This window comes from Apodemus sylvaticus, chromosome 11, assembly GCF_947179515.1.
Source record: "Apodemus sylvaticus chromosome 11, mApoSyl1.1, whole genome shotgun sequence".
Taxonomy (NCBI): domain Eukaryota; kingdom Metazoa; phylum Chordata; class Mammalia; order Rodentia; family Muridae; genus Apodemus; species Apodemus sylvaticus.
Window position 1 is genome coordinate 36,631,940 of NC_067482.1, and position 15,540 is coordinate 36,647,479.

At 43.4% G+C, this 15,540-nt stretch overlaps 1 protein-coding gene across 1 annotated transcript in view; it reads right to left on the reverse strand.

The window, feature by feature from the left end:
• Positions 1–3,045: 3,045 nt before the first annotated feature.
• The window catches only part of Spata18 (spermatogenesis associated 18), a 29,908-nt gene continuing 17,413 nt past the window's right edge, over positions 3,046–15,540 (reverse strand). The window contains exons 7-13 of the mRNA XM_052199698.1: positions 14,089–14,407; positions 12,396–12,554; positions 10,120–10,295; positions 6,942–7,065; positions 5,283–5,366; positions 3,358–3,403; positions 3,046–3,053 (exon numbers count right to left, since the gene is read on the reverse strand). Of these exons, the coding sequence (XP_052055658.1) occupies positions 3,046–3,053; positions 3,358–3,403; positions 5,283–5,366; positions 6,942–7,065; positions 10,120–10,295; positions 12,396–12,554; positions 14,089–14,407 (916 nt within the window). The remainder of the gene's footprint in view (positions 3,054–3,357; positions 3,404–5,282; positions 5,367–6,941; positions 7,066–10,119; positions 10,296–12,395; positions 12,555–14,088; positions 14,408–15,540) is intronic.

Consider the following 15,540-nt stretch of genomic DNA (forward strand, 5'->3'; position numbering starts at 1 on the left):
AAACAAGGCTACCCTATGTAGCTCGGGCTGGCCACAACAAACTAGCCCAGGCTGCCTTTAAACTTTTGGCAATCCTCCTGCCACAAGCCCGGCTTTCATCAGCTTCATCTTCTGATGTGTCCATATCTTTTCTTTATGACAAGAAAGTCACCAAGGAATACAGCTAGACGGGGCATCAAAGTCCATGAAGACAGCCCTTTCTCTACATATCTATTGCATAGGGCAAAATCTGAGGAATACATGTGTTCCCTGCAAACAAGCAACTGAACACAGAACCAGTATCAATAGAAACAGAAGAAACGAGAGGGTCCTTGCTCTAAAGCAAAAGACACTGGAGTGAGACTGTAGAGCACAAGGGAACAAAGAAGTCCCTTAGATGAGAAGTGGCACACGTTCCAGTCCTAGCTATTGTGGGAGCCGCTGCAGTGATGTGGGTAATGGAAACAGTTAGGCAGGTTCCACAGGGCGCGTCCTCAACAGGTGAGAGGAGCAGGGAAGAAAAACTACAGGCAGCAGCCATGCTTCCCCGGGGAGCTGAAGCCATCCAGGTCAGCCTGCGGCAGGGTTCAGTCGGTATTCAGTTGAATGTGTGATTGTGGCCCGATTTCATGGATTAGTAAATGTTGGGGGGGGGGGAGCACCACCAAACCCGAGAATCTCGAAGAAAGAACTCTATTGTGATTTTATTATTAGATGCCAGATAATAACACAGAAACTCAAGCTGACTCAGAGTACAGAACAAGAGCTTCCCAGCTTCAGACACCCATGTGCCATGAGAACAGGCCATCCTTCACTGGGTTTAGGGATGCTTTCCAAAAGCTACTTTTAACTCTTTGGCTTTCCCTGTGTGGCTACGGTTCAAATTAGATGCTTGATGAATGGTAAGTGGCCCCATGGGATTTGGAGTTAATAACTGGACTCTTTTTCCATATTGTATGTTATTGCAGCTTTAACATGCACTCCGTTGTTCAGGAATGCTGTAGCTGTCTAAGTCAGGTGAGACTGGTTTCTACTTGAAATGTTATTAAGAATAGCCCAGCATCTCAGAAAGTTGCCTCTAAGAGCCACACGGTGGGTGCTTCCTGAGTAGCAACAGCTTGTGACTTTACATGTGGACACAGGATAAAATCCACCACCTAATGCTTTGATTTTACCTTCAAGGATGGTCCTTGTCCGTTCTTTACTAAAAAGTTTTATTAAAAATTGCTTACAGTCAGTATACTACGTCTATTGTTAAATCCATATGGCCACATAGGTTGCACGAACTTTAGTCCAGGATATCCAGAGTAAATGCTATGCTATATTAAGCAATGGGTCTGTTAAAATTAAGAGGATGCTCACTTTTATCCCTTCTGCTCTTTCTATAGTGAAACTGAGCTCAGAGAGGTTAAGGGACTTGCTTGAGGCTATACACTGAGCTATTGGCCAATGGGCATCAAAGGTTATCAGGGTACAAAGCGTTCCTTTCAGCACATGGCCTGGGATTAAAGAGATCAGGGCAACACACACACACACACACACACACACACACACACACACACACACACACGTACACACAAAGATGAAAAGCTCAAGCCTCAGAATGCACTGCTGCTCACAGTATTCCAGGAGCAGAGACTAACGGAGGCGCTCTGCCCCTGCCCTCCAGCACAGGAATAAGACGCTTAGAGAGGTTGCATTTTTGCATTTGTTTGTTCCACCCAAAAAGCATCAGTTGCTGGTTTGCACTCTGACCTTAGACTCACAAGCCTGTGGTGTGTGTGTAAGGCAGGCCTGAAAGGGAAATAAGAAAAATAAAGAAACCCTAGTTATCTGGAGAGAGGAATCGTCCATTCCTACCTTGACTGTGTGCTCCAAAGTACATCACAGTGAAGTAGTGAAATGAAATAAACTCCATTTAAAAATCGGTAAATGGAGCCCCTCTTTGGGGGTGCAGGTCCTCCAGCCAGAGGGCTTTCATGGGAGGTCTTCGATTACGACTGGATGTGTAAGTGGAGGGATGGTCCGGGCAAGCTCTATGAGTGCATTAAAACTGTGAAGCACTCCCAGTTAGAAGATAAACATCCCACAATGAACACCAGTCTCAACCTGACCTCTGACTGCAGCAGAGCTCTGTGGGGAAACTCTCTCGCATGGCCCCTGTTCTGGTGCGCCTTTTATTGTTCCACACTGATCTATCCGTAGTGTGTTGCCAGTGTGTGCGCTGTTTAGTTTGTGAATTGATTAAGCCTGTATCTTAGTTAATTAAGTTTGCTAATTGATTGTATATCTTACAAGAAAAGATGTAAAGGGGGAAATGGGGGGATTAGTTCTTAGGACCCTTGAAGCCATAGCTTTCAAATCTGAACTGATTAAATGGCACCTGTATACAGAGAGGGGGGGGAGGGGAGAGGGAGGGGGAGGGAGGGAAGGAGGGAGGGAGGGGGAGAGGATATGAAACAGAAAACTCATGAGCTTTCTCAAAGAGAGAAGCAAGCTAATTAATTCTATCCTTTTAAATTAATATTATTGTGGTCTCCATTTACCCTAAGTAAGTGGTACTGGAATAACTATGGCTGTCTTTGAACCCTTAAGAGGGGATCAGGACACCAACTAAAAGCTTCCCAGGAAGCTAAAATCTGAGTTAGCAATGGGAGTGTTAATGACTGACGTGTAAACTAAAATCTCTCGTCCTTTCTTTGGGACTCAGCTGAATAATAACTTCTATTTTTGCTCCTAGAGTTGCTATGAAAGAGCCCCCCGGTGCTTCGGGAGGGAAGTCCACACCTTTGAAATGGACTATGTTCAAATGAATATGATCCTATATACCTATATAATCGTTTTTTATGAAATTAATGGAATTTGCTCCTATAAAATAAGATAGCTGCTATGTACCTAGAGTTACAAAGGCACTGAACCACGGCACTGAATGCTCTGTGCAGAGTGATACACAGAATTGCCTTTTCATTTCATGTTAAGCGAGGTCGGAGGCAGACAAGGCAGGTGGGCGGGTGCTCTGAGGAAGCTGGTGGTTCCAACTGTGGCAGGCGAACGTGGCTGGTGGCTTCAATACCCTAGGGAGAAAAATAGACGGTTTGTTACTGTGGTCACGTTCTGTGCATTCTTCAGAGCTGCCTAACTGAAAAGAAATAACTGATCCTGGGTCATGTCAGTTAAATCTCTCCATGGAGGTCGCACTTCCTCTGACTCACGAGACTAGCCCGAGCACCGTCAATGAGAGGGCCCAGACATGAAATGAACCGGGTGAATTGGAGAGGGAAGATATTCCCCAGGAATAACCATTTTGCTCCAAAATTTAACTCGCCAGAGACGAGTTAAAAAGCAGAAAGCTTGCTCAGCCTTAACTGTCCCACTTACTTGCGAATGTACATCTTATTGGAGAAGGACTTCGACTTCGAGATACCTAGAAAGTAAAAGAGTGATGTAGATTATACAAGATCAGAGGGTGGATTACCCAGACATGGTTAATAATTAAAACTAGCCAATTTGTTGCCCTGAGAGACTGAATGACCTGAGTCTTCTCAGGCTTGTTAAGTTAATCCGTATCTAATTTGGTTTAAATTATATTGCTGATTGGAAGTTGGGTTCAATGGCTTAATATAAGAGAAGCTTTTTAACATAATCAACTAATAACTAAAATTATGACACTAAGTTCAAAGATGCCTTATAAAACTTTGTCACGTGTCCAAACCCTGCCCTACTAAGGAAGACTCTAAGCATCCAAGAAAAAATAATTTTCAAATCTCACACTGAGACTTCAAGTCTGATACCAGCTACAGTCTGTTGCCTCTTTCCTGTCCTGTCCTCTCAAACATATTAGGTAAAGAGATGCTGCCCAAGAAGGACTGTATTCTGTGGGAATCGAGGCCTTATTTAAGCCGGAAAGACAGACCGACCAAAGTATTTACATTTCATCTTGTAGGTGCCTAGCTATGAAGGGAGAGACAGCTGGGCAGAGAGAAAAGGTTGGCCCAGTTTCATCTTTGAGAATGTATTTTATATCCTCATCTACACTTGAAGCTATGTTGTTCTCCCTAAGCAAAGAACGATAAAGAGAAGGGGGTGCAGTCATGTCTCAGGACTCAGTGCAGGGAATACTCCCCTTGAATAAAACTTCTACTGAGAGTCCAGAGTTCAAGCCTCCAGGACCTAGAGCTCCATTTGGTAGCTCTAATATGTAAACTCCCCTCTCCTCTGATACACCATCTCCCCTTGGGATAGGGAGACATCCCGTCAGGATGCTCTGAAGACTCCCTTTTTATTTATGAGGTCACTAAATACATGAGCCCTTTTTTAATCTACCATATACATACTTATTCGTGAATATATGTGACTACATTCTGTAAAATCCCCAAGAGCACAAGAGGACTGTATCTGTTTTGTAGCTTCACTTCCCTAGCATTTCTGATGTAGTTTTCTCCTGCAGTGGCATCGGTGCACCCTCCAAGACCTAACTCTATGAGCCACCTCCTCAGCACCCCCAGGCCTTTGCGTGGTAGACTGTATTACACCATGTCACCCCGTGGATCTCTCTACTTGACCTGCATCAGGACCCTCTTTGAGAATGAGGCCCAACACCCATATAAATGACAACATACACTAGAAGGAATAGTGGATGGGTATTGTGGTCCAGGCCCATCTTTAACAGACACTGGCTGAATGTTATTTAGTGAGTTAAGGAACATTGACATGGCATTGGGATGTTTTTAGGGATACAAATACTGTGAGTTTTCAAAATGATTTTTATGTTATCCTTCACATTGAAATAGAAGATTAATAATCTTCCCAAGGATTAATATACAAAGAAACTAATTTTATCTTTCCTACTTTGAATCTGGGGACAAATTAATACCTTAATTGCCCTATATGAAATATTTCAGTCTGGGATCTTTGTGTAATTCCTCCAAATTCATGTATGGATTTCTAAAGGAACTAGGGACCTATTTTCCAATCTGTGACTCAAATGCCCCATGTCCACACATCCAACTGATATCTAACACGCTGCTCAAGGATGAAAAGAATAAAACTCATAGATTAGTAAAATCTATTACTCCTCGAAATATCAAAATAGGAAAAATTAAAAAAAAAAAACCCAAGCACTTCCGTTTCTTTCTAGAATGCTAAACTTCTTAGCCATAATGGTGTAAAAGCAAACAATGAAATCACATAGGTCATATCAAGGCAACAGGTTCCCTTTCTACTTATGGATTTGCAATCACCCCTTTCATAGGAAAGTATCATCGTACGAGGTTGTCTGCAGGAATGGCTACGCAGGAATGTACCGTGCTTATTCCAAAACGACTACGAGGACAAATGGGGCTTAAGCTCCTGCTACGGCATCGCATTACTGGTCGCACAGAGCTCCACTGCAAAAAAGAGAAAAGACAGAGAGAGACTCACGAGTCTGTGCGAGCAGATACGGCTTACCACAGGCTTTAATGACAGGACAGCACTTCCCCCCACCACCAGTGTGAGCAGTGCACCTGTTCTTTCCTGCAACACCCAGTATTTGCCAAGAACTGCTACAGTAAAATCCCATTATAATGAACTCAAGGCTACTTCCATTCTGGTGCTCACTAAGTGTTTCTCTGAGTAAGCTGTATAGAAATCATGCTTGGCTTTGGGCTTGGGTGGTACGTTCAGTTTAGATCTCTACCACCTCGATGCTGCACTGAGGCCATATATATTACAGAAGAAAGAAATCTCACTGAACGCAGTAAGAGGTCTCTGTTGACCAGCTATTGAGTCCATATGAAGAAGATTCTACTCCAAATTCATGTGCTGTTTTAACTGTGAATCAATAAAAAGGTCGTGTAGGTGACACACTTGACGAAAGAAGACATCAATAGACAATAACTAGCTGACTTGAGCATAAAAAGTGTGACTGAGTCCCCTCCCTTCCAAACTGCACTCCATTAGTAAAAAATTACTAACAGAGAGTTTCAAGGACAGGAATCCTGTCTTTTGAAAATATTTACTGTAGAGCACACATCAGATAGACAAGACCCAATTTTGATAGGTTCAGCTTTTGAAGCACAAAAATTTTTTAAAGAGATAGTTTTCACTACAATGGGATTTTAACTTGTAAAACAGTCACCAGTATCCTACGTTTGTTTTTAATAAAGTCCCTATCCTCTACTGTGTTCAGCCTCAAAGCAACTCCCTCTCACCCAGTTCAGAGAACAGGAACAGAATCCACTACCCTGGCTTTGTCCTGGCCAAAGGGGCTCCTCTCAGAATACATGTGACTCTGTCTAGGAAAGGCTGAGGTAAATACTATGTCCTGGTGTGTGCATATCCAAAGTTTTGTGGCCATGAATTTCAATACACCAACCTCCCCCCCCATGCTCACACATGTGTGCACAGGCATATGTAAACACGTACACATCCACATTCATACACACCACATACACTCACAGGCACACCACACACGCGCACGCACACACACTCACATCACAACACAGCACAACACAGACTCCATTTGGGAGGCTGTTCAATTTTTCAAGATGATCAAACCATTTGTAAGCAAGAGCTATAGGAAGCACCCTTCCAAAGCCAAATGGCTTTCTTCCCACCTTCTCTGTCCCATTTCTCTTCATCCTTCCCTTCCCTACACATCATACCAAGGAGAAAAAAAGACAGACTAAATGTATAATTTCCCCCAAGTGGAGAATTGGGATGTCAATCTATCTCTAAGATGGAGGAGCTAAATGAGCCACACTAGCTCCATCTTCAACAGCAGCAATGATGTCACTGCCGGGAGAATTGCAAAGAATTGTGGGACAATCCAAAAACAAGCAGCTATTTCTCCTTCTCCTTTGTATGAAATCTTATCAAACAACTCTATCGGCTTCTTTTATAGAATCTTTGGGTTTATAAATGTTCTCGAACTTGTGAAGCAAACACTCAGGATGAACTGTCACTATGCAAGGCCACCGTACAAAAGCCCCTCTCTTGGTGACAGCTTCTCCCTTCATAATGACACAGTCGTTCTCCATGAGAGCAGGCCACACGTGATAAAAGACCAAGGGAGCAGTAAAGTCCGAGTCATAGCTGCGGCGGTACCTGTGGGAACACAAAGAGACCGAAGAGAGTAAGAAACGGTTTTCCATACTAGGGATCCAGCCCAGAGCAGAGCGCATGCTAGGCGGCTATCCTGACGCTGGGCTATGGCCACCAGAGGGAAGTTAAGTGTTTTGTATAACTAGGGGAAACCCAACTGAAACGTCCATTTTTTACTACGCCTCGATCTACACAGTGATCAGATACTCATTCCTTAGTTCAGGAGTTGGCAATGCGCTCAGGCTGTTCTATTTCTCATGCTGGGCGATATTTCTCAGAACAAAGGAAATCCAAAGAAATGTTTAAATAGATAAATGGAAATGTGACTAGGCAGCCATATGCAGAAGAGGGATGACTAGCAGATCAATGAGTATCTGAATGAAGATGTTGTGATATTCCCATCTCGATTTTTGTATGTGTGTGGACATTTTGCTGCATACATGATGTCTGGGCTCTATGTCCCCGCAGTTTCTGGGGAGATCAGATCTCCGGAAGCTAGAAGAGCAGCCTGTGCTTTTAACCACCAGGTCATCTCAATAGCCCTCTCCCCAAATCTGATGGCACAAATCAACCTATTTGTCAGTGATTTGGTTAAAATATAGAAAACTTACTCAAAGGCAGGCAGGAAGAAAATAAAAAAAAAAAACCACAGGTGAAAATACCCAATAAAACAGCTCGATAGACTGGAGCAATAATCCAAGTGTAAGAAGATAATATGCAGTATGAATACACAAGGGTGTGGTGGAGGATGAAAGGTATGTTAAGTGTGCAAACAACAGAGGAAATGTAAGGTTTAGTCAAGGCACAAACTATAAACAATAATCGCAAGCTTAGTTTTGCTTGAAATGAGCCAAGGTTGTGTTCCAAGGCTAGTAAAAAAAAAAAAAAAAAAAAAGAACTTCTATAACTTAGCTAATTTCATAGCTAGGGATGAAAGAGAGTCCCTCTCCACTGCCCACTTCAACAGAGGTGCCTATATCCAATTCTTTGACCCTTCCATTAAAAAGAAAACTCAGCAGAGTGTGGTGCTCAGGCCAAGGATCAGAACAATTTGTCAAGGAGTCTCCAGCCCTTTTCACTATGGTGAAAAAACTATGGTGTCATGAAGCCAAGAAAGGGATTTCAGTCATTAAATGCTTTGGTGTATTCTGTGACTCCCTAACCCTCACTGTCCCCTTTTATCTGAAGGGGATTGCTTGTCAGGACCCAACAGACACCATGCTCCATAGATGTTTACATGACTTACATAAAATCATTTCATAGGCTGGATGCATGGTATACTCATGTAATTCTAAAACTGGAGAAGCTGAAGCAGAAGGATTCGGCTTAAAGTCAATCCAATCTAAGTAATGAGTTCCAGGATAGTTTGATCTACATAGTAAGACTGTTTATACATTTTACATACATATACATTTATATATATATACACACACACACACACATACATAATGTTGTTACATTTTCCATAACCTATGGACTTCCTCCTATATACTTTAACTCACATCTAGATTACTTACAATACCTGATACAATATAAAACAATTATTATTCTGTACTAAGGAATGACAAAGAAAAAGTTTATACATATTCATATTTTTCCCTGATATTTTTAACCCCTGGTTAGTTGAATCAACGGATAGGGACCTTTAGACACAGAAAGACAACAATAGAATCAAATTCAATTGTAGTTAGGAACTCTAACTTCAACTGCCAAGCCATCAGGCACACAAGACAGTAGGTTTCCTCTAGTTAAAGGCCTGTGGTGGAGAGGCCCAACAGTGGTCTACAAAACATGCAGATGGCACAAATCAAAACGGGTGAGCGTCTGGGTGATACCACCCATATGCTAAAGAAGAAAGAAGTCAAGATAGGAAGTATTAAGGATTTCTGTAAAGAATAGGACTCAACTTCAGGGCAACGTTCAAATCTTCAGTTCTTCCAGAGTGAGAACAAAGACCCGAAAGAAACTAGAACATATCAAGGGAATATGATATGTTCTACCAGCCAGAAAGCCCATTCCTGTTATGAGAGAAAGATGTATGGTCTCTCTCATCAACAAGCTAGCAAGGATGTTGGGCAGCTGCCTACCCTGAACGATGGAGTAAACAAAGACCCAGAGTTCGTATTTTCTAAGCACTCACTAAATGCCTGACATCATCCTAAGTCTCCATCTGAATCATCTTAGCTAGCCCTCTACAGTCTGGGGAAAGAGGCATTAGTATCCCCCACCCCACCGCCTTGAAAGAGAAGAAAACTGAAGGACAGAAAAATAAAGGACTATGTCCAAGATCACATAGCAAGCAGGTGGAGCCAGGATTTCAAGCTAGGCAGCCTGAGGCCAGAGCTGTGCGCCTTGACCGCCAGCTTGGCCTCCCTCTTGTGTAGCTGCTAATCTCCAGCTACAGCTAAGATCTTGCCAAAACTCAATGAATGCTTCAGATTATCTCAACTTTGGAATTATTAGAGGAATGTTCACCATGGGAAATTTGGTAGCCTCTAATGGTTCCAGACAATAGTTTCCCTTTGCACACACATCAGTGTGCATGAGTGTGCCTGGTGTTTGTGAACCGCAGCCTCCTGAGCCCTGAGCTAGAACCACTGCAGTAAATAGCAGAGTGTGGTGCAGATGTGTGCATTTCTAGCAAATGCCTGGACTGTACACACCACACTTTGAGAGACCTGGTCTAAATTATGCAATAAGAACTGCTCTCTCTGATCATCAACCTTTGACCTCCTTGGGAGCATCCAGCTGCACACATGTGTACACACATTATATACCACACAGAGAAAATAAAATAAAATTTTAAAACTGTGCTGAATTCACAGAATACATTTTTTTTAAAAAATAATCAACGCTCCAGCCAGGCTCCAGGCATCTCCACAGAGCTAATATGTTCAGTGAAGAATGAGCCCAAGATAAGGGTCCAGATGGTGATACAGAGAAACTCATGGCAGGGGAGTGGCCATTGATTTCTCTACCCCAGGTTCCTTCCCCTTCATCTTCCTAGGGAGCAGAGGCAACAAGCATCTTTTTAGCACCTGCCCCTGTGCCTCTTACTTGCAATCGTTAAAGACTTCTCCATCCGCCCCAAATGCAATGTCGAGGGGTGGGTCTAAGGACTGCATTGCAAAAGCAATGCAGCAAATCTCCTGGATGAATTCAGTGAGGAGGCAGAAGTCCACCTCAGGAGGGAATGAGATCTTGGGGTTGACGTTCATGGCACGGATCACATCCTGGAAAACAAAAAGATGGCATCAGTTGGCTGCACATTTGTGACGAGAAGCCCTGACATCCAGAAGACCCCATCATCAACCGGAATGGGAGGGGCGGTGGCAAAGAGTGAGTGAGTCAAGCCAGCAAAGGGGGCAGTGTGTTACTGCTGCTAATGATGTCAGTGTGTTACCGCAGGGTGTTGATGCTCCCTAGTAGGGAAAGAGGAGAGAAACACGCAGAAACGACAAGCTAACAGCTAATAGCTCTTCTGAAGGAAGAGGCTCATGGTGTTTATTAGTTCATGGGGGAGGGGCACATGTCCATATGTGCACATATGCATGTAGGCACAGGTGGGGTCCAGAGGTTGATGACGGATGTCTTGCTGGATCGCTCAAACTTACTTTTTTTAAGCCAGGGTGTCTCCTTGAACCTGACCAGCCGATGAGACCCCAAAGAGCTACCTATCTCTGACTCCTCATGCTGTGATTACGGATGTATGCCACTTTGCCCAGATTTTGTGTGTGCCTGGAATCTGAACTTGGGACCTCATGCGTTGATGGCAGGTATTTTACAAGCTGAGCTATTGCCTCTCCTTGTTTTTCTTTTGTGAGTAAATGTATGAGACACCAGCCAAAAACTCTGGCTAGTCCCTCCCTACACCGTAACATAAGCAAAATAGCTTGTTTGTTATTAAGTGTTTACTAGGCATCAAGACTTGTATTAGACAAATGGCCTGCCTCCTTCCGTTGACCCTGCCCAGTAACTCTGTGGGACAAAGATCTCTATGCTTCCTTTCAGAGATTAGAAAGCCAGAGCACTGAGGGTTTAAATGCTTGTGGAAGGTAACAAAGTAATCATGTGGCAAAATCAAGATCAAAGCGGCACTCAGAGCTCTTTCTCTTAATAACTAAGATGTTTCGGGACTGGAGAGATGGTTTGGTAATTAGGAGCACTGACTACTCTTCTCAAGGACCCAGGTTCAATTGCCAGTACCTACATGACAGCTCATAACTGCTTCAACTCCAGAACCCAGGGACTCTGACGTCCTCATACAGATATACGTGCAGGCAAAATGCCAATGTACGTAAGATAAAAATAAATAATGTTTAAAAAGAACTAAGATATTTCAACTCCCAATCTCAAAGACCCACCTAAAGGATAAGAGTATAAAGCTCAGAACATTTTTCTGAGAGATGTCTAAGTAAGAAACTAAGGGAGTGACCCAGTGGATAAAGCATCTGCTGCAGGCATGAGGACCCGTGTTCTAATCCCAACACACACATAAATTCAGGGTGGCCACGGCAACCTAACTGTCCTGGTACTAAAGAGGCAGAGACTGGAGAGTCCCCGGGAAACCTCGCTAGCTAAAGTACCCAAGTCATCAAACTCAAATCCAACCAGAGACACTTGCCTTAGTAGTTAAAATGGAGTGGATATGTATCCTATAGACTCATGTGTTTGAACGGGTCTATGGGAGCCAGGGAGTGGAATGTGATGGTTTGTATATGCTTGGCCCATGGAGTAACACTATTAGGAGGTATGATCTTGTTGAAGTAGGTGTGTCACTATGAATGGGGGCTTTAAGACCTTCATCTTAGCTGTCTGGAAGTTGGTCTTCCTCTAGCAGTATTCTGACAAAGATGTTGAACTCTCAGCTCTGCCTGCACTGTGCCTGCCTAGGTGTTGCCTTGCTTTTTTCTTGATGATAAGGAACTGAACTTCTAAACCTTTAAGCCAGACCAATTTGGCTTAATTAAATGTTGTCCTTATAAGCATTGTCTTGATCTGGTCACAGCAGTAAAACCCTAACTAAGAAAAAAAAATGGAGTGTAATCAAAGGAGACACCCAGTGTCAACATCTGGCCTCTACAGATGTGTACACACCCTCACAGACACATGCAACACACAAACACATACCACACTTGCAGATACAAGAAAAAACAAAACAAGTAAAAAACACAGCCAGTAGGGACCGTGCTTCAGGGTAAATGGAAGGAACATTTTTTTCTCTTCCACCACGTACAAGTAATATCAAATATATAGATGAATTCCTGATTTATCAGAATTCGGTATGTCCTCATCAGCTGCATGTCACTACTCACAGGAGATGGAAGACTTACATTGACACTGCTTTGAGAGTCATACAGGTCCAGATGACAAACGATATATTCGGAGACGGCAGTCTCAAAGTCACTATTTCCCACGTTCGACGGCGTTAGCATCTTCCTCACCCGGACCTTGAAGTGCCTGAATGCCATTTTTGCTACATGAAATGCCTCCTGTACAGGAGAACACAGCAAATTAATCTGGTGAGGACAGAAGATGAGAAAGTCCCCAGAAAGGACCCAGGAAGAGTTCAAAATGCCTCATCATACCAGCATCCAGATAACAAACGTGGCTTTGACCTGTGAGATAATATGACTGTCAATTTGTAAAAGTATGTAGAAACATACATGACAATCCACTAATTTTAAGGCAAGTGAGCCTTGTGTTAGAAACTCTGAGGGCCATAAGCAGGACAATGCAGACCCATGGGTGTTAGTCCTATGTAAGTCCACGGATGTAAGTCCTACATAAGTCCATGAGTGTAAGTCCTATGTAAGTCCACAGGTATAAGTCCTTTGTAAGTCCATGGATGTAAGTCCTATGTAAGTCCATGGATGTAAGTCCTATGTAAGTCCACAGATGTAAGTCCTATGTAAGTCCACGGATGTAAGTCCTATGTAAGTCCACGGATGTAAGTCCTATGTAAGTCCACGGATGTAAGTCCTATACCCTACAGCAGTGCAGTGGGACAGGCCAAGACATTAAGAGAAAACAATTCATCCCAGATTCCTGTTACAAACTCAGTAAGCCTTTATCCCATACCTGTTATGCAGTGTTTACTAGTAGGACTTGGTTTCTCAAGAAAAACATGGTCTTTAAACTCATACAGCTTTAACCACAAGTGACTCTTAGTTACATAAACCAGGCTCTGATGAAGGGCAGAATGGCAAAGGCTTTAGGCTTCACTGGCTACCATCTCTGTCACTTAATATATTTTACCACATTCCTTTAAAAGTATAAAACCATTCTTCATTCTTAGTTCTTAGGCACAGGCCAGATGTTTTAGGATTAAGCCAGATGTGGCCCATACTTGGCTGATGTTTGTCATAAATGAATAGAGCCAGGATTTCTAATACGTCTGCTCTCATATTAACACAATGTTTTGTTTTGGTTTGTTTCATGTTTATTCTTATAATGGGATATTAAGATGCCATCCTCCCATAAGACAAATGTATTCACTCTGGAAGCCAAGGATTATATTTTAAGTATCTTTTAAATTTGTGAAACTCGAATAGCTGACATTTGCCAGCTTTAGTTAACTCATAAATAACTTAAGTTGAGGAGTGAGTTAACTTATCCTCTAGTTTTCTAAAAATGGCAGAAGGCCGATAAGTAATCATCATTCAAAGCAGTAGCCCTACTGTCTGCTCATATAGACATATACTATAAAAGGCCCGGCCGGTATCCATCAGTTTAACATGGACACGTTTGAGATAGTCTTGTGTGATGAACAGGGCAATAGATGTCTGAGCAACATAAACGTTAATATATGTGATATGTATACGATATTTTTAACAATCATAAGAAACCAAATAGCTTCCAAAAATATATAGTGGAAGGATGGGAGGGAAAGAAGGGAGATATGGAACTGACAGGGTGATGGGAATCCTCTGTCCACAGTGAATTCAGAATGCACCAGCCTTTTAAGGTTGCACCATTCACTTTGTGATCTCCCACCACCTCAAGGACTGCAGATGTCGCATTTACCACTGTGGCGATGAAAATGATGCGCTGCACCGTCTCAGCCCTGTCAATGCACCGCCTCAGCAAGCACTGCGCATCTAGGCGGGCCTGGGAATAGGCGTCGCTGAATCGGGACAGGAGAGCGGCTTTGCGTGCCACGCTGGACATTTTGGCACGGTTTGGGGACGGGCTTCTGATCTTGGCCACTGTAGTGCAGGGGCTGTTGGACCTGCTATGGCTCTGGCTGTGGCTGCGGCTGCGACTGCGACTGTGGCTGTGACTGCGGCTGCGGCCGCGGCGACGGCCGCGGGTACCAGGGCTAGGAGACCGGCTCCTGCCAGACCTGTGGTTGTGGAATAACAAAAATCAAGACCGATTCACTCTTCCCTTGTTCCTGGACTTCCTGAACAAGTATTCTTCTCCGCACATATTTCACAACCGCCACCCTAGCACCATACAACCTCACACATACACAAGTAGGAGAGGGGTCTGCAAGGATCATCCCACTGGGACAGGGGAAGTCTCCAAAGGCTTCAAAGGCCCCCAGAAATCAAAAACAATACACCATATGTAGCCAGTGAATTAGAATCCACAAAGCCCTTTCATTGGGAGCACCTCAATTTATATTTTTAGTCACCCCGTGTGTCCAGCTTTGACTGCTGGTCATTTCTCAAAGGGGAAACCAAAAGCCCTCAAGGACCATCTAGGGGCAACTTGTGCTGCGAGGGCCAAAGTTAGCACTCAAGTCAGATGCTAGAGTTTCTTGAATTAACACAGCAGCGTCTAAGAACTTCCCAGGACCTTGTGATTGAACCAAGACTGCTATCAAGAGCAAAATAAACCGTTAGACTCTCAGAGCAACAGCCCCAATGCAATTGAGACCCCAAAGGAAAGTCTTAGGGGAAAGAACTATGCAAGTAGCAGGAAAAAGCAGTCAGCCAATCAGCAGACAGAGTGGAGAAAGCCGCCTCCCTTCCTGGTTTTTGCCAATTCCCTGGGGCAAATACTTCCAGAGTTGCCCCTGGCTCTCCAATACTAGTCACTATCAGTCAACACAGAGGCGAGCCTCGGAAGGATTCAAGAAGCATCTAGGTAAATGAGCCAGTGCTTCCCTAACCTCAATTAGGGGATGCTGGAGGGGTGAGGAGACTAGAGCGAGACAGGAAATGCAGAGTTAAAGGTGCCTGCTGTCACCTGACACGGATATACTCATCTGGCCCGGCTGTCGTGTTGAATGGGAGGGATTTCATGAAAACAACGGAAAAAGGCCATTGACAGAGTGAGAAAGAAGAGAGGACAAGCCAGCCATATGACTCACACCTGGAATCACGCCAATCAAGATGTTGAGGCAGGAGGATTGCAAATCAGAAAATTCTGACTATATAGTGAACTACAGGCTACAAAATGAGATTCTTCTCAAGGGAAAAAAAAATCAAGCAATAACTAAAAAAACAGACAAAAAAACAAAAAAAATGA